At 38.7% G+C, this 20,404-nt stretch overlaps 1 protein-coding gene across 1 annotated transcript in view; it reads right to left on the reverse strand.

The window, feature by feature from the left end:
* The window catches only part of RBBP6 (RB binding protein 6, ubiquitin ligase), a 93,202-nt gene extending 72,801 nt beyond the window's left edge, over positions 1-20,401 (reverse strand). Inside the window, exons 1-9 of the mRNA XM_083799717.1 lie at positions 19,744-20,401; positions 12,224-12,323; positions 10,217-10,255; positions 9,510-9,546; positions 4,574-4,618; positions 2,078-2,166; positions 1,859-1,955; positions 883-1,022; positions 125-297 (exon numbers count right to left, since the gene is read on the reverse strand). Coding sequence (XP_083655843.1) covers positions 125-297; positions 883-1,022; positions 1,859-1,955; positions 2,078-2,166; positions 4,574-4,618; positions 9,510-9,546; positions 10,217-10,255; positions 12,224-12,323; positions 19,744-19,909 — 886 coding nt within the window. The 5' untranslated portion in view covers positions 19,910-20,401. The remainder of the gene's footprint in view (positions 1-124; positions 298-882; positions 1,023-1,858; positions 1,956-2,077; positions 2,167-4,573; positions 4,619-9,509; positions 9,547-10,216; positions 10,256-12,223; positions 12,324-19,743) is intronic.
* Positions 20,402-20,404: the final 3 nt, after the last annotated feature.

Here is a 20,404-nt window from a genome sequence, read left to right on the forward strand (position 1 = left end):
GTCCTTTCTTATTCGGGCTATTCTTAAGCATTAAATAGAGCTAGTAACAAACTAGTCTCGTTAGCTCCTATTTTTGCTTTCAGGTTTGATGATCTGAATTAACAAACATGGGAGTAATACTTACATTCATCACAGTAACTGTTTCCACAGCAGGGAATAACAACCGCATCTGTCATTATATCTTTACAAATCAGACACAACAACTCATCTGGAATAGGATCATCTTCTTCAGAGGAGGAGGATGGATCCTCTGGCAAGAAAGGAGGCTTCTCTTTCTTTCCTATAGCATAAGCTTCCCTGGGGAGAGAGGAAAAATAAAATAATTTGAAGATGAAGAAATTTTGAAGAAATTGAAGAAATCTGAAGACTTTTCCAAGCTTTGGACTTTATCAAAGAATTTTACAATCAGCCTTTTAAAAACATAGGCGTTTAATTCAAAATACTTTTCTACAGTCACAACACTAGAAGAGGGAGTGTCTATCCCTTCTGGAGAACTCTCCCATGCATTAGCTCAACTGAAATGAGAAATTAGCCTAGACCAGAAAAACAACTGACAGCTGGAAATTCTGTGAAATGAATCCCTTCTGTGCCAGAGGGTAAAATCTAAGTTGTAGGGTCAGGATAAATTTAATCTCCAAGAAATGACACTTTTCTAAATTAAAGTCATCGACCTTGCAGCTTCTACAAAAGGAGATTCAGAAAACAACAGAAAACAGAAGTACTACCAAACTCTTCTAAAACTGGAATAGAAGCAACTGCTGTCCTCAGCACGGTAGGATGTCCTTAGTTTATACCAACAGGAAAAACGTTGTTTCACATGTGAGACCTGACAGTCAAAGGGGGAGGAAACATTTTGGTCCACCTGATAAATTCCATACTTACGCATCAATTGTTGGTATTGCATATTTTCCAGTGTTTGTTAGCATAGCACCCTTTGTGTTAGGATCTTTCACTTCCATCATGAAACTTCTGGGAATTCCTGTGCTCTTTTTAATCCTGGGAACGGACTCAAAATTTTTGTCCTGTTAAGAAAAGAAATTCAGACATATTTCATCCTAAAAGTCGCACTTAAATGACATTTCAATGATTACCCTAAGCAGCAAAATCCTTTAATCCTCTCCTTTTCTCTAACATGAGGACTGCATGGTTAAAATATTTATTTTCATAAACGAATACAGCCAGGATGTTTCAAAGGTTTAGCATCATTCTGAACTGAATAGATATTCATGTGGCTTAACTTCTGGCTCCTTAGGGGTTAAACATCCCCTAACTTACTATTCCATCAGGACAGAAACATTCATAGCACAAGTCAGACTGCAAGCTTATTTCAGTGCTTTGAATCAGTCACTGAAGAAACTTAAATTCACCTCTATGTATGAAGGTTCAATTCATACCTCATGCCTATCTTTAGTGACTAATGCTAACTGTCATTAATACTTAACCAGAGATAGTGTAATTAAAACGTAAATCTTCAATAGATTGGGTCAAGAGAAATATCCTCTCCTCTTGTAATACGAAGTATTAACAAATGTTAATGGTCATTTAAAAGTTAAAGAAAAAATTCCAATTAAACTGAAAAGTATCAATATATGAATGAAAGTACACAGAAAAAAATCTACGGACATATTTAATGCCTATGACCTAGGAAAATTAGGCAGTTTTATGTTTATAATTCCAGCTTTCCCTTTACATTTCAAGGGCTTTGTAATACTGTCTTACAACCTCTGTATCTCACCTCAGGAAAAATGATTCTTAATTTGAATGTTGATGTATTCATAAAGTAACTACATTAAAAAACAATAAAAACAAAACAAAACAAACAAAACTAAGTAATACCAGCAGTCCACTGTAATCTTACCCCATTTGTTGGGCAGTTCTTGATATAGTGGCCAGGTTTTCCACAACGAAAGCAAGTATATGATGGTGGAGGTGGACCCAAGGGTTTCTTCATGTAACTAAAAAAGTTTGGGAAAAACAAAAAATAAAAAGGTACACATGTGTATCTCCCCTTAGAGCAAACAACTCTACAATTTTTTCACAATCTTCAAAGAACAGATTTGACTTCAGCAACACTTACTTGATTGGATCATATTCATGGCCAGACTGTGACATCATAGCTTTTATTTTATCTTCTTCGGAAGCATTGGCTTCAGCCAGATTGGCAGTCTGTTTAACAGGTAATTATTTGACACACACATTAGAAACACATTTAAGTCCACACAGCCAAAGACAACACCACTCATCCAATCCTGTAAAGAGCAGCACAACTCTAGCTGAGGTTGCATGAAACAGCTGCTTATATAAAATATATTTGTCCTGAAGATGTTCTGGGGAGTCCTTATGCCATTACATGATGTTTATGTGCCTGTTAACCTACTTGAAGAGAGCATTCTTGGGCACTCAAAACCTTAGGCTCTGTTTGTACCTTACATAAAGACTTGTGTAACCAATCCAATTTTCTTCAATACAAAGTGGACTGAAGCTATGTGTAACACCAAACAAACAAAAACCCAAAACCAACAAAAAAACCCACCAATATCTAGTATTTTTCAACCAATTTTATGCTCCAGACTATTTGAAGGAGAAGATATCCATTGTACATTCAATTCAGAAACACAGATGCCAAGTACTATTATTTACATTTTGCAGCATTAAAAGGACACACAACTTGCTACTGCGAAGCTGTTTCTGCTTGCTGAAATCCAGCTTCTGACACATAAGCATTAAAAGGAATCAAGCTTTTTATAAACCCCCAGCAAGAAAAAAGACTTTTCAGTAGAAATTTGACCATAACGTACTGTAGAGTCCAAGCTGCATGCTCCTCCCAACACAATTCTTCATACTAAGTGCTTGAACTACAAGCAATAATGAAGGGTTTTTTTTCAAGTTGATTGTGTCCTTTTAACACACAAATTGTAATATAAACCTTATCTAGAGCTGTATTTTCTAATCATTGAAGCTAGCTGATTTTTAAGCAGTATTTGTTAAAATGTTTTTTACACACTAGTCCAGATACAAGCAGGGTCTAAGGGAGTGACTGTAAATTATTTGAACCTTCAAGCACCTATCATTCAGATCAACCACTCATGTTCTTGGTTTTATATGCATTCATTCACAAAAGCAACCAACTAGTTTCAACATTTTATTAAATGGTTGTTTCATATACACAGTTTTTCTCAACATTAACATAATCCAGATCAACATCTATGAAACCGTTTCCATGAACATTTACAGAAAACTTTTACAAATACTTGACTAATTTGTTTGAACCCAAACGGTTTACAAAACACATCCAAAACCCACAAAACATTATTAGGAATAGACCAAAAGTCAAATATGGCATTTAATACATAGTAGTAATAAAACAGGAAACTGTTAACACATTGCCTCCAGGCTAAGCCAGTCTGCACTGAAGAGGTTAGGGTACGTAACAGTTTTGAGCTGCTTTGTTATGTTCCTGTGTTGTTCTAAAATGTTCAGATTTTGTTGAAAACTTAAATGTGCACACCGCTTGGACAGTTTCTCACAGTTTAGAATAAAACTTGACATGAGTTCACAGAACCAAGGACATGTTTAGGGACAGCACTAATGGAGACCAATTTCTTTAGGTGGCTACATTCCCTTTTTTTTTTTTGGCCAGATGTATACAATTTAATTTCTGCAGTGGGTAGGGGAAAAATTTACCAGTGGGAAGGCTTCTCTTTCTTGGACATGAACTCCAGCTTTTCTTTTCAGAAGAACAAACTCTAGCTACTCTGCATTAGACCCTGCCTTCTCTAATCTTTGTAATTTAAAGACTGGTAGTTTAATTGGCTAGAACTAAGCCTTTTCCAAAGTGCAATCACTAGTGCTTTCCCAGACAAAGTTACACATTATTGAGCAAAAAATGCAAGCAGTTTCATAGCAAAACATGGCATTACAACAATTTCAGAAGGTCACGTGCTAATATGCCACACATACACATTGGTATATTCCTATAAACAATTAGGTACATTTACACAATTTACAGTCTGTGTTCAAACAAATTAGATCGTGTTGCCCACTATATATTCTACAACTTATGAAACTGTGCAACATTCAAGAATGGATCTATATCTATGAAGACTAGAAATTCAAAAATAACCATGCAATTGTCCATGTTACAGAAATGTTTGTATTTTGGCTGTTGCAAACCCCCCTGAAATGTCCATAACTTACAGCCAATTAAATTCTTCTGTAAAAATTGTGTTAGTTTCCAACGAAAAATTAACGAAACGTATGAAAAACGGTAAACAGCTTCTGAAGTGCTTCTTCTTTGTGTCTTGAAGATGAATAATACTGCAACATTATGTTGAGGCTGATAAGGTACTCCCCTTCAATCTTCCCAAACTGGGAACTACTCTTTACAGGATAGTATCAAATTTTACACACATTTTAAAGTTAAAATAAATACTTTAACTTATTAAAAATTAAAGTGTTGGTTTTTTTCTTCAAATTACAACAGTAAGCCAGCTATAGATCACAATATAAGATTTAAAATAGGAAGCAAACACTTTTTTTTTTTTAAATATTTGACAAGAATATATATATATACCTTAGTAAGCTGGGCCAGAGAAATAGATGCAGAAGAGTCATCAATCTGTTCACAAAAAATTAAACACATATTCAAGTTCTACAATCAAAACATAGCAACAGTTAACCTCTACTGCAGTCTGAAAGTCTGCACTATATCATCTGTGTCTCTCTGGAAGAGGCATTTCTAACCTAGTGTAATTTGTATTTGTTCAAAACAAAGTCCAGACTTACAAGAGTTTAAGAGTGTCTATATGGTTAATGAGAAGAAACTAAAACAACCAAACCAACTGAGATCGACTTATTGCTCAAGAGTATCTCAGAGGGATTTTTGTCAAATGCTCACAGCTGCATAAAAGTCAAAGGGGTAGGGAAACTGTCAATTTTCTGCTAAAAAGATTTTTTCAAAAAAAAATATTTGAGAAGGAAGCATCACTACAGGAAACTTATTTTCAGTGTAATTTGTAAATCAATTGCGTAACGTTTCATCGTTTTTAAATGTACAGGGTTATGTTTTTGTGAACACAGCAGCTGCCTGTGAAAATAAAGCACAGGCATATTAGCTCTGAACCATGAACTCTGCTCCTCACATCGTTTAAAAATGCCAAACTCACCACACCCCACAAAACCCTAATAAAAATACCAATCCAAAACATCAGTCATAAAAACAACCCATCACTTTGCCTAGATAAAAAGCCAAACCTCCTTAAATCACTGAAATTAAGGTGTTTACCATGATAAAGTAGTCTATAAAAAATGAGAAAACTAATTTCTAGCATTATTTATTATTAGACCTCATACTATGAATTAGTTTGGGAAGTGTGAGCATTCAGTATTCTCCTTGCTATCAGACCAAAAATAGTTTTCAAATAGCAGCCTAGTACTAAATGCACAAGAGCAAGAAACATAAAGCATATTATTGATAATGAAAGATGGATTCAGAACATAATCCTGTCATTTTTTTTTCTATTGCAACCACTCTCCTCACTCAGCTACCTACAGGAACAGCTTGCAGGAATGAGCTCTTAAGGCCACTAGTTAACAATGGACTGCTGTGGCTACTGAGAACCAACACCGAAGTGTAGTTTTTCCACAACTGAAAACAGTTAACTCCCTTTCCTTTTCCAGTATTATGAATTATTGAATTATGTCACAGGCAGCAGTAAGCTTACACCAGTTAACGTTATCAGAAAGACATTCCGAATTCTGCTTATTATAAGTTGTTCAAAAAAAAGTAGAATAAAATTTCAGAATGTAAATTGAACAGCTCTCCTCAAGAGATCACAAAATTGATCAGAAAACATTAAAAACTCTTCCCTGAAAAAAACAAAAACAAAAAACCAACACTCTTGTACAACACTACCTAACATGGTGGAAGAACTCAAGGCAGTAGCTTTAGCAGACTGTAGGGGAAAAAATATCGACCCACAGAAGATGTTTCCTTACTCCAGTAAAGCACTGGTTTTAGTTAATCATTCCTTCCCTATATGTTTGGGAAAGCACATGAACATTACTACATTACTAACTGAACATATTTTTAAATTGTCTTTTGAAAAGACCTAGATCTGGAATAAGAGACCTTTTTTCCACTGCAACTCTTACCAGAAGATTCAACTTCCGTTCTTTTCAGAAGATTTTGTACTTATGTTTAAAAGGATGTCTGATTAAGTATTGTGAAGCTTTACACCCCATGTGTCACTCCTTTACATGTGGAAAAAAGAGGTCTCTCAAGGGAGGCACAACTGCTACCATTTTGTGTGTTTTCAGAGGCAACTAAAATATTAGGAAAGCTATCTATTGGAGGCTAGCAATCTAATGAGATATTAAACAGTCTAGTATTGACCAGTTACTGAAACAAAACCATTAATAAAATGTTAATTAGTGTTTATATTTTATTAGGAAACAGTATTGTTCGGCCTGCAGGCAACAGTCTAATTTCTTAAAGGAGATGATGGCACTCATTTCTACCAAACTGGTACCAAAAGCAGCAAACAGACAATGCACTATTGAGTAAGTGTGCCCAATGGCCATCTTCCAACAATCCTGCATTCTTTTCATTCTTTTTTTTTTTTTTTTAATCTTTACATTTCCATTGAAGTAGTTTCTGCCAGTCCCTCAAATTAGTGAAGCAGAAACAAAATCTCCAGGAATCTAGCACACAGCCCTAAGATAATACTGCAGAAGAATCAGAGAAAGAAAACAGAACCGAGAGCCAAATGTATTAACTCTCGTTTCGTCCAGAAGACTAAACGGAAGCTAAAAAACAGCAAGCAGAAACTGGGACAGAAAATAGGGTAAAAGGCTAGTTTTGCTGCTAGTGTGGTATATCCAAATTATAATGGTTTCCTAAAACCTGAGATCTTAGCTAAACTGAAAATCCTGCCAGGAAGGATCGCAGTTGCATTCAATGGCACTGAAACAAGGGGCACAACTGTGCGTTTATGCAGACTCTAAGGATAAACAGAGATGCTTGCAGTTGTTGAAATACTAATGCTAAAACAAAAAGGATCCACTTCCTTGATTGGCTGTAATAACAGCATGACACCACTACAAATTTGGAAGCATAAAATAACAGCTAATATAAAACAGCAAGACAGTGAAAAAATGTTCGAGCCATAAGCTTTTGTGCATCCTTTTTGTTTTTTCTTACTCACTTTAACTTTGCTGCTTATGCTTTACTTTTTAACAGTAACTGGTGAGCTTTCCAGTAATTTATTCCTACCACACTAAGATTCTGTCTCTACTTTGAAATACATACAGAAATAAATATATTTAAAAACAAACAAAAACTTTAGACAAAGATCTGAGCTGGCTTTAAAACTAAATCTCACTGTGCTTCCAACACTAGAAGTGCCTGACACTGCAGTGTTTTTACAGTAATCTTTAATTTTCGTATCTAAGTACCCATCCATCTCCATACATATGTAAGACTTGTAAAGAGAGAGTTCCAAGGACGTTTCCACCCTCCCTATGCCTACCCACAGCCCAAATCAGGTAGTCAGAGCAAACAAGAGGGGAATATTTTTGCTTTCTCTTCCATTTACTTTAATCTGTTCTAACTAACACTAAGTCTTCCCCCCACCACTCCAGATACTTCTTTCCCATTTTTTTCTTTCTTTTTTATTTTTTGAGACGTCTATGTTAGCTTATGGTCAGATGCTACTTAAAAATGTAATACAGACATGCCAGGGAACACACAAGGCTAAAAGAATGTTAACTTTATTTATGAACATGTGATTTGTGTTTATACACATGCTAGTAAACAAAAAGGAAAATAACTGTTTTCAAGAAATAAAAACCCATCTGAATTAGATCAAATACTATAAACGTGGTTTACACAAATGCATTACATTAACTACTAGGGTCACTGGGCCAGTTTAACTAACTTGAACTCACAATGGGAGGCATTCACGTTGAAAAAGGAATTCGAACCAATCGGTGATAGAATTACGGATGTCAGATTCAGATTTAAGTCTTTTCAGACCTACATTTAAAAAGGTTTTCATCTGAGGTTGATTGCACACCACTCCATGGGAACCAGAGGCTGCATTCTTCACAGAACGCAGACACAGAGTTCATGAATTTCTAGATTAAGTTATCCTAACAGCTTAATGAGTGATCAGATCCAATGATCCAGGGTTAGTGTAATGCCTCACACCATTCTAGTGAAGAAAAAGCAGTTATACTTAAAATAAAGATGAAAAATAAAAAACACCGAGTAGTAATTTTTATACTGTAAGAACTATTTTGAAATTCGCAGTTATACATAATAGTTGACCCAAGTGGCAAATCAGTATCTAAGACCATTACCAATCAAGTATTTCCTCATGTACTTATCTATATTTTAGCAGCAGAGCAACAGCGTGTTTTCAAGCCTGAAGAAAAATGCTGCCCCCGTTTGCAAATGGAAATTCAAAATGGTGGTATACTAAAGAGAGGCTTAACCTTTGGGAAATTAAAGCAGCATCCAACCCTGAGGCCACCCAGATCCAAAAATATACTGCAGACAAAAGTTAAGAAAGATGACATGGACTTTATCCACAAATGCACCAGGCTCTAACCTTGTGCCAAAATTTTTATACCAGGTTTTAGATATTTTCGCTTGCAGTCAAACTATTAAACTAAACTGTTTCATTAGATAAAGCAAAAAGACCAAACACAGAACTTTAGAATACCACTTTGTGTAGCAATGATATTCAAATTCATGTCTTCACATCTTTTCAAGACATTTATGTACTCTGAGGGGCCCAAACAATATCACTTCAATTTCAGTTTTAGGAATAAATACTTGAGTATTTAAGGACACAAAAAGGAATTATTTAGCTGCACAGAAATGTCCTCAGAAATTGTATGGGATATGCTGGTTTTGGTATTTGTTTGAACCCCCAAGTCAGAAATAAGAAACAATACCGAGTTTAACAATAATGGTTTCTCAGTGGTTTTTGATAACATTTTCAAAAACCATTAGGCAAAAAAGTATTTAAAAACAAAAGCTAAGTGATACAATGTGAAAATGGCAAAAAATACACTCCAAACATTTTTATTGCAAGAAACAAAAAGCACACAACAACCTATACAAACATACATATTACTAGCTATAGACAGACAGATGTAGAACATGGCACCATGTTCGATTGTGCAAACCTCAAACCTACATGATCTAAAAATGATCATACAGTATCTGTACAACACAAAGTCATACAGGAAATATTCTAGCATATTCAATATGAAATACAATGCATTACTAGGCACAAATACCAAAATTCACATTAGAACTGTGCAAATGATGGCATTACTCAGTTTTTACTATGCTGAATCAAATACATTGTATTTACAACATATACTATGTTTTGCTGGAAAATATATTAAGTTAATACTTGGAAAATTAATGCAAGGCTACATTGTTTATAATTAAGTGCAGTGTGTAGAAAAAAGTGTGAGATTGTGTTTTTACATACTGCTTTTGATGTTCCACTCACTGGTTCAGTTCGACTTCTAAAAGAAGAAATAAAGGTGATCAGAATTTAATAGAAAGCACTTGTATCCAACAAATAGCAGTGAAAACAGGTTATAAAACCTGAGCATCGAAACATTATGTTCTGGTAGTCTAATGAACGTAGAAATTTATTCACATACATAAACTGTTCTCCCTCGGTACATTCAGTGCAACTAAAAACAATCTCATTTCTACTTCGTTAAATATTATTTTAAGATTTACAGATATAGAACACAACAGTGCAAGCACAAGTCCTCAGGTATTTTGTCTCTGCTGTATCAGGAGCGAAAATATGTAGTCTGTACTACAGTTTTGTGTTCTTAATCAATGTTCTAAGCATGAAGCTAGCTTTAGCCAATCTGTATATCCTTAGCATTACAATTAGGTACCAGATACAATACTTTAATTTCTAAGAAGGAACAGTGATAGTCTAGACACTCTGAAGTACAAGTTTATTCAAGTGGGAAAACAAAACAAAACAAAAAAACAGTCATCTGATAAAGGAAGGAATAAAATAAAAATGACAGCAGCATAGTCTTTAGAGCTGTGTTTCTTTGTGGAAGCCCAAGCACTGTGTTCAGATATCTACTATATTTAGCCATGAAAGTGTCAAAATATTAAACGTGTTACATATGCTACATTGACTAAAAATAGTAGTAGAAATGTCACCTGAAAGCAGTTTCTAGGATTTTGTGCGATTTAGGAGTCCTGTGACAAAAAAAAAGGTCTTAATTGCCATAATTTGCTTTAAAATAATCTTGAAAATGCTACAATATTTTAGGAACTATTTCTTTAGTACATTTGAAAACTTGCCGAGATTCCACATACTGATTGATCTGTATCTGCATGCTACTTATGAATCAGGCATGCAACCACTACTATAGTTAACAAACAATTCATACATCATCCGAAGTGTCCCATGAGCAGAGGCAATTAAAGGCTGCTGTGGAATTTATGTACAAATTGAAAGGCTCGTGTTTCCTGCCGCTGCTAGAAAACCACTAGGCTCACAGTTAGAGCCACATACTCCCTGAAGATGAGGAAGTATAAGGAAATACTTTAGATTACCACACAATGGCTTCTTCATATGTTTACCTTGAGGAACATACTACAAGAGGAGTTAACACATTTTTGGAGGCCTCTCCACCATTGCAGCATACACTCATAATTCCTAAATGTTAACTACCCCATCACTTGTTTCTGTAGTATTTCCAGCTAGGGACAAAGCTCATCTGCCTGGTTAATTTTCAACATTAGAACAGCCGTGGAATTCTTTATCCCCACATACAGGTATTTAATTGATCTTTGATGCTAGCAGCATCTATCCTCTAATTTTACAACCGCATTACAATACCAGGAGAGGGTGCCATCCAACCAGAGATGGAGGATGCACTGACAAGACAGCACTAAGTATACGTACCTAAATTATGCCCTAAGACAAGGCAATGCTTATAAGCACAAAAATGTGGGGTCTAGAATTGCTAGGTAGAGCCTGAAAGCACTACAGCTACTTACAGCAGCAATGTGCTTAAGTTCATGTGCAGAGCCCCACAAATTCAACTTTTTTGCATGCAAATGCTTCATGGGTACCAGGATGCTGCTGGACTGTTTGTTAGAGACATACTGTAACTCATCAGTACACCTTACTTATTGAGAACCAACATTACAAAGGCATAGCAAAACCACAAACCAATAACATTTACCAGTTGTGGTGGAGGGGCATATCTTTAAGGAGGTTGGAAAAGACAGCCATTCAAACAATACTAATGTGGCTGATGCAGAACTGGATTGTATGAATAAATGAACGACAGCACTAATCCTGTAGTCAGGAATGCGTTTGAACGCCTAATTTTAATCAATACATGTGCTTCTCTGTTCTTCACGAATGCTAGGAATACAGATGAAAACCTGGAGCACAGATACCAGCTTAGGGTGAAACAGAAAGATAACTAGTAACGGTAGCATGCTGAACTGCTTACTGAGTTTCAAGTAAGGAAAGCTTTAGCTATGCCTTCACAGTACAGACACAAAAGGCAATAAACTTAAGGACATTGTTCTTTTTTTTTCCCCTTGCCTTAAACAACCATTGTCTTTAGGAAGCTAACAAAAATCACTTATGTATGAGACTTCTTGTTTGCATGGCTCACCAAATGGCAACCCTTGCTCCTTCCTCTACTGCTAGTATGCAAAAATAGCAGGTTTGGGCCATAAGAATACCTGCCACATCCCAAAAACAAAAATGCAAGAAAGTCACATGCTGAGAAGCAGACTCTACTGAGATGGGAACAAATTATAAATTTACAGCACCATGCATATTTGTGTCAACTGTAAAATAAAGAAGAGCAATATATATAATAAGGGATCTCCTCTTGTAGAGGAAACGGGATGTAAACCCATTCAAATCTCAGGTCTCAGAAAATGACCTTCCCCACTAAAAAGCCAATAGAACAGATTTTAAAAGTTACCACTGCTGGAGTTCAAACCCAATGCCCTAGTAGGTCTGAAAATATTAGCCTATTTTGGGACAGATATATGAAAATCTACTCCATTACAACAAAAACTAACGGCACCTTTTACAAGAAATATACAATCTGAATGCCTCTCACGAACTAAGATCAATCAAAAAATAAGTTAAGAAAACCCTCACAAAGGATGCAATGCTTTATGGATACTTACATAACGTATGTTTTGCTGGTAGCTTTAACTCCTCCAATAGGGATTCTTCTAACAATTACTGACGAGTTCTTAGGAATCAGGGCATTATCGTCTGTGTATTCTAAAAAAAAAAAACACACCACAAACACAGAAAAAGATTAGCAATAAGAATGCATATTAATATATAATTAGACAGCACTTCTGAGCACCCTTTTACAGATATAAAAGTGAAATTTTACATGTAACAATGTACTTTCATTGTCTCGAAGTAAGAGTCTGCTTCTAAAAATGTCTTTACATTCATAATCAAATATAAGCAGCAAGATCATGGGTTTCGTGTTTTTTTTTTTTTTTTTAACTAGTCTGAATGCCAACAGCAAAATGGTCTCAAAGGTCTCTTAAGGGGAGTCCCTGCTACTGCGTGAGGTTCTTTCCTGTTCTTGATTAAATTGCTTTTACTTCTATTAGGCTATAACACCAGCAGAGTTCTGGAGAAAAAGAAACCACAGCACAGTCATAAACCAAATTCTTAAGCCCAATTAGCTTGCCCTGTAACGGCACAGGGACTTAACTAAAGCTTGAAAACTTTCAGCCATTGCTTTCATAGTTGATAACTAATTCTGCTGCTAGTGGTTGAGACAGAACACAGGAGAAGAGAACCTGCCGAATCTGTCCATTTCTTGGAGCTTAATTAATCAACAGCCACCAGGCTTTTCAGCTACTCAGGGCTTTAAATTTAAGTGGAAACTAAACTGGCATTGCTAGAAACTTTCTCACAGTCTTTGTGTTTTTTTTTTCCGCTTGCTTTCACAAACAGGCTAGAATTGGCTCAAATGAAAGTAGTATATCTCCTCTTAAGCTAATTACCTGGCTAGAATTAACTACAAAGGGGTGAAATCTTTCCAGTCACTTTTTGCAGAGCAAAATAACTCAAAATTACTTACAAAGGCAGATTTCAAAAAGCTTTTAGAAAAAAGCGTGCCTGAAGCTATCCATGCTTTACCTTGGTTCACATCATACTGCTCTTTTGAAAAGGAGAAAACCTTTTGACCTTTTACATAGGATGGCCCCCCAACTACCCGAGACACCGAGTAAGCTTGAAACACGCAGATCTATTAGAATGGCTTTTCTATTGTACTTACACAAGTCAGATATGCCCCTTCTGAAGCACTATCAGCAGCCAATCCCTATAACCTCCCTACAGTTTTAAATACTAAAAGCCCTTACCTTTGCAGACCGAATCAGAACCTTGGTGTGAAAACCAAAGACACCATGTATCTAGTCACGCACTGTCAGGGTGGTTTTCCCAGTGATCAAACACAAAATAAGAATATTTCATAATTTATGCTCCATTTTTCAGATTGTTTTTCCTAGAGACAAGTCTCCTTTAGACTGAAACACACCTACCAGAGAATCATTTCAACACTGAAATCAAAATGTTACTTCTATTTCCAGATGACAAAATGCTTCTACAGAAAACTGAGAAATCTTTTAGCTGAAACTAGTTCCTGATCTTCCCCAAGGGAACCAAAGAGCAGACTTCCTCTGAACTTCACAGCAGTTTAGAACTGTGTGAGAAAACAGTTCCTAATGAAATCCATGCAAACAGGAGCTTTTATAGAAGTCATATATCCTGAAACAACTGCTAGAGCTCTTTTCAAAAGGAAAATCTAACCATTACAAAGCTAGCAGTCAAGAAAGGCCTGAAATAGGACTTTTTGGAGACGTTCAAGGAATACTGAGACCTAGATAAGCAACTGAGAGATCCGGTGAGCTGCAGTTCCCAAAGTAGCTGTTTCTACCCGCTGAATGACGTCACGTACTGCATTGTTGCTGGTCTAGAAAACAAGCCACTGGATGGAGACGTCAGAGCTCTAGGATAAGCAACAGCGGCTCTACAAGAACATCAGAGTTTGCTATGCCTGTGCCACATGCAGAATTTGGAAGTCCTGCAGAAGGTTACAACTGGCACCTCTCCTACGCTGTAAACACGAGAACAGCTGACTAGCCCAGCTGCATCTGCCTGGACACCAGCTGAAAGAAACAGGAAAGACACTGTTTTGTTTGTGCATGACACATCTATAGACAAGGAATATTATGAGGAGCTGTTTTTGAAGTTTTTATCCACCATTCTCAAGCTCACAAGTAAAAAACGTTACAATTTTTGCACTTTCATACCAGATTATAACAGCCATAACTATTTCAAAAAGACACATTTTTCCTTTGAGAACTTATGCTTTTATTAGAAAACTTGTGCATTTTTTAAAATGTCTGTTCTTCCTTAACAGTGGAAATATGCTTCGTTTCTGTTCCCACTATAAGTCTGCTCTGTCTGTAAACTATTGTCTCCTATAGCCAAGGGATTTATCCACAAATTAAAAAAGCTTGCAGACAGGCCAAACAAGCATAAAACATCTATAGTACAGATGAAGAAGTCCTCTTTTAGTATTTGTGAAAATCTATTGACCCTTAGAAGAGATGCATTAACATTTGCCTTCTGAATAAGCTATCCTCGTGCGCATACATAAATTTCCTTGCTTTCAGTCTGTATGTTAAGTGTGCATTGAGGAAAGCTCCAGCCACCCAGGAACAAAATGATGTAAGAATGAATTTACTTTAAATGTTCATCTGTGCTTTTATTACATATTTAAACTGATCAACAGAAGAGTGATAATTCCTCACGAAGGAAAGACTTTATTTGTATAGGACACTTATTGGTATTTAGTAATTAAAATTATCCAATTTGCTTGTGACAGAGAATTTGTGGAAGACTGATCACATACAGGAGAGTGAGTAGCTGAGTTACTTCTGTGAGAGGACCCCATTCCAGTTGGCTTTAGTACCTTTATTTTTCCTTTGTCTTAACTATTTGAATGCGTTTTGGTGATGAAATTTTAATAAAAGTGAAGTAAAACAATGCAAAGTAAAAACTTAATTTCTTTTAAAATCGGACGAGGGCTAAAGCTGAAGAGCTATTCTCAAAGTCTCTGGAAACTTGTTCGCCTAATTTGAATTTAACAGACGCCAGCTTAGTCTAACAGCTCTAAGACTAAACCGGCATCTCCCAGCAGAAGCTTCTTCCCCATGGGCAGCAATATCCCCTAGCAGGGACTTGGCAACTCCCAGGATCTGCAAAATAGCGTCGCTCTGCAGACCCTGCCCCTGCACGTGACGGGACATCTGCAAAACGAGCGGTGAGATCACCCTCAACAAGGCCACTTTTCACACTTGTCCAAGCAGAGCTCGAGCAGAAGCGTTCGGCAAAGCAGGAGGTGACTGTTCTGTTGATTGCTATTCCCTTACGGTACAAAACTTGTTCTACTGACGGTGCCAGCCAGTAACTGGCTACTGGGCTTTCGTCAGCCTGACCTGTGATCAAAAATATGGATTCGATTAGTACAGAAAGCTTGCAAAAACGAAGGAAAAAATGGATGTTACGTTAAGCAGAAGAGGCGTAACAGTGTAAAAACTGCTGTATCTTTTGTAAGAAAATAGCATACTTGAAAGAGACAAGAGAAAGAAAAGTTTCAAGGAATGGAGGCAAACAAGTTAAAAAAAATAACTAATTTGCTGCCTCATACCTATGTAGAAATCTCAATTCAAAACCTGCACATCTGCGACCTTCCTGCAAAAATAGTATAAAATTCTGAAAATCTGATGGTTTTACTAATTTGCATCAAATGTATACTATGAACGAGTTACTCTAAAAAGTTCGTTCTGGATTTTATGGCCTGTTTTAATCCACCATGTTGAGTCTGGCAGGACTGCAGAAAGCATCTTTTGAGCACTACGTAGAGAAATATTTTCACCTGGATAAAGTACATATGCTCTTCAAAAACATCATTAGAAAGCGACCCTATAGGTGAAACCACCTTTGCTAGGCATCTAAGCTCTGCTTAATAGTGAGACAATATACTATCGGTGGAAAGATTTGAAGAGTAAAAGATGACAACCACCAGCAACATTCAAGATCGTCTCTACCAGAAAACAGTGCAACTCCCAAGAATGCCTTTTCTCCCTAGCACTTAAAATATGTTCCCTCATCTCATTTTTTAACTCTGTTCTTATCAACGCTCATTTGCACACTTTGCAGCAAGCAAAATGAGCTCTGCAGCTGGCACTGAAAGCACTGCCTCAGAACACCCTTACTGATGGAGCAGACTACTATTTCTAGGTGTTTAGCTTCCACCAACATAGGTATCCACGATCTCAGCTACCACTGGCACACCATCGTTTCCTGAATTAGCTAGTTCAGTTGCCCAAATGGCTTACAGATCTTTCGTTTCTGTCATTATGGTCTTGAAAGGAAGAGCTGACAAAAATCTAACAAACTTTGAGTCATTAATCTGACCACACTGACTGTCTGAAGCCTTAATGCCTTAGTGGCACCACGTGCCACTTCAACCTGTGACTGGTGGAAGCGGAAGCAATGCCAGAGACAAGGTGAAGATCGACCAAACTGAGCCTGCCTTAAGCGCTTGGCAAAGGGACAATAATCTAGCTGACTCCACACTCCCAAGGAGGATGGATCCCAAACCTGCTGGTGACAGAGCTCAAGCAGCTGACTCCCAGACTGGCGCTGCACCCGAGCTCCACAACAGCTTTTGAACAGGTACACGACTTACACTCAGCTTCACCAGGGAAACCGGGAACTCCACATCTTTTCTGAAGGCTCTGCATAATAACACTGCGTGGCAGCCCAAGAATTAATTGCACTGAGGTGTAACCAAAGCAATCCCTGATACTAGCACTGCAATATAAACTTGTACAGTGAAGGACGAGGTTTAAAAATTGCTTAAATGTCTTATCTAATGTGCTAAGTTTGCATATTGTTGACCTTTCAGTAGACACCTCAGCAGCGAGACCAAGTGATTTTGGAGTTAGCATGAGTTTTTAAGACATCACATTGCGCATTACTAAAGCTGTCAAGTGCAGGCTGCAACAATGAACTCATGCAAGTCCCCAGTTCAAGAGAGTCTTTTAAAAACCCTATTCTTCCTTAAAACTATTCATCTCACCACGACCAGTTCCGAGTTAATCATTTTTTAAATTTATTCTGCCAGTTAAGAATGCTTTCCTTATACCTTCCCCAAGTGTTTTTGAGTGAGAATGCTTTGGGCAGAAAAAGACTATTCAAGAAACAAGAGTTCTAAAGTTTGCAGTTTTTCCACAAAAAATGCGGATGTTGTGAGAATATCTATTGTGAAAGACAGCAATCAAATTCAGATCAAATGAAGAGGAGTCACGTTTAAATACTCATTCTTGAGAACATGCCTTTTTTTTTTTTTTGAAATGGGTCCCCACCATCCTTTTTGCCTTCCCAGCCTCTGAAAGAGTTCATCAGGTCATATTTTTTCCACTGATATTTAAGTTCCTATTTACTTTCAGCTTAAACTAGCATTCCTTTGATTACTAGAATTCCCTTATGAGAAGTGACAGTTACTGCATTTTGCAAGGTCAGAGTATTCTGAAACACCTGAACAAGTAGACCATTTGTAAGTTACACTTTGTTCTCTCCAATATAATTTTAACATCTCAGAACTCCTACACAGACAGAAGTTGTAAGAAACCAGTGCTTTACACCCATATTTAAGAATTCCAGACATGTCATTTAGGCAGAAGTCCTAATTTAATTTTTCCTTTATCTTTGAACGTGTTTAAATATCTACATCCAATTAGTAAGAAATGAAATTTCCAACTTCCTTTTTCTTTTTTTTTTTTTTTTAAGTGGAAATCACCCTTACAAGAACTTCAGTAAGTATCTGTGCTGCTAATACACCAAGTTTAGAATTTATTTAAAAAAAAAATAAATCACAACGGTCTAAGAGCAACACGAGGTACCTAGAAGAGGATCTTACTGCCTTGAAATGAGTGAAGCTCTTTAAGAGATATGCTTTAACTCCATCTTTAGGCAACACTGCACTTAACATTGTAACATACTGAGGCAGATACTTTTTCTTCCCCGGATTCTGGCATGCATGAGAACAAGGCTTTGAAAACAAACTTTTTTAACAGGCTTCACCCCCCACCCCCCCAGTAGTAATTGGGCTCCATCACAGTGTTACCATCCAACTTTCTGGTTTTAAGGCTGTTTATTACAACTCTTACAACTGTGACTTCAGACAGCTGGCCAATCAGCCCGCTAGTATTTGTGAAACTTACAACACATTAGCGACTGCGGACAAAGTTTAGAGACCCTCCTGTAGCAAAGCCCTTAAAACAAATTAAACATTTTTCAAAAGGTTCTGACAATTTTATTCAATACTACTATAAAAAAATAAAATCAACACTTCTGAAATGTATCTACCTACGTGTCACACAATACAACAAAATCCATCAGCAGCCCCTGAACATTGTGCTGTTAAGTCCCTTTACAGACAGACATCCTCCCGAAAATATATATTTTTTAATATTTGTAGACAATCAGCAAGCTTTAAGTCCAATCATTTTAAAGGCTAGGATTGAAGTTACAGTTACTGCAGTGTACATACATATTACCCAGTTTGAATTTTACTGTGAAACAGGAGAAGGAAAAAAACTAGTACACATTTTAAAGAAAAGATTGCTGTAAAAATGTCACAGAACCACAAGGCGAACAGGAAAAAAAAGAGTTTACTGTATGAGAAATGAAAACACTTCAGAATTCTTTTTATTTCTGAAAAGCGACATCCCAAAGTCTTTAATCGTATCCAAACTTATCAAGATGGCAGATCATCACTATAAACTAAAGTATCATATTAGGCAATATAAAAGCTTTATCATCACTGACAATTGAGCACCATATTAGAATTTATGACATTTCCAAGAATTTCTTATTATGCTCTCTGTAAGTGCTGTGCCATCACCCTTCACCAGCATTCTAACATGGTTAGTATGTGGAACCAGGAAAAAAAAAAGTTACAAGTGAATGATGAAACCATGCTCAATAGCACTTGAATGACAATGTCTTCAGTGAAAAAACAGGTTGCGTTAACAGGAAATTCCAAAGTATAGTTTACATACAGAGAACGCTTGTGGGTGAAGTGGTTTTAAAGGGTCTGTGAAGCTGCTGGTCACAGATACACTCTTAACAGAAGACACTGGGAGCGAGCCGTTTCCACAACAGCCACAAAGCCGATTTTCCAATATGGTGGAGTATATGGAAGTCACCAAACCCACTTTTTTTTCTTCAAATACGTTACCCATCTGTCCTATTCCTATCGCTTTCGGCTTTCTCCATCAATTTTCAAATAAATCTGGCAAATTTGCCACGAGCAGCTGCCCTCCCGCGTTCCCTTATCGTTTGAGCTGGAAGAGTTCGAAGGACCCCAAGCCCCCAAAACTTGTTTGGGCGCTACGCGGGCGCCCCAGCCGCGCGTCCCCCCGCGCCTCGCCCAGCACGGAGCCCTCCGGGCTGCGGCCTCCATCCAGGCCGCGGCTGCCGAGCTGGGCCCCGCCGCGCTCCGCTCGCCCCCCGGCCCCCGCCCGGCGCCGCGAGGAGCCAGCCGGGCCCCGGGCCGAGCCCCGGGCCGGGCCGCGCCGAGCCGCGGCGCCCCACGCACCTTCTTTGGTCTGGGCGTTGGTGATCTGCAGGTCGCAGTCGGCCGCCTTCAGCTTCTCGCGGGCCATGATCTGGCGCTTGAGGTCGCACAGGGAGATGTGGAGGCCGTCGAAGGTGACCGTGTCATAGTTGAGCTTGGACGAGAACTTGTAGTGCACGCACGACATGGCTGGGGCCGGGCGGCGCCCGCTGCGGGACGGCGGCGGCACGGCCTCGGCGCCGGGTGCGGCCCCGCGGCCAGGCGGGGCAGGGCAGCGCAGCGCCGGGCAGCGCGGGCCGGCGGCGGCCGGCGGAGGCTGGGCTCGGGCGGCGCTCAGGGGCCGCGCCGCTCCGCCATGGGCAGGCCGCGCGGCCTGGGCCGGGCTGGGCGGGCGGAGGCCTCAGCGCTCCATGGCGGCGGCGGCGCCGCCAGGCCCCGGCCCCCGCCCCCGCCCCGCGACGACTCCGGCCCTCGCGATCGAGCTGGGCCGCGACGGCGGCGGCGCGCCCCCGACTCTTCCCGGCCGCTCGGCTCAGCCCGGTCCCGCTCCGCTCCGCTCCCGGCCCCTCGCGGCGGCGCCCCCCGGCCCGGCCCGGTCGCTATGGCGGCTGCGGCGCCCCCGCCTCGGCGCTCCTCCGAGGGGTTTCCCGGCCGCCAACCGCACGGGCCGCCGCGGGCGCCG

The sequence above is a fragment of the Anser anser genome (genome assembly GCF_964211835.1).
Source record: "Anser anser genome assembly, chromosome: 15".
Lineage (NCBI taxonomy): Eukaryota > Metazoa > Chordata > Aves > Anseriformes > Anatidae > Anser > Anser anser.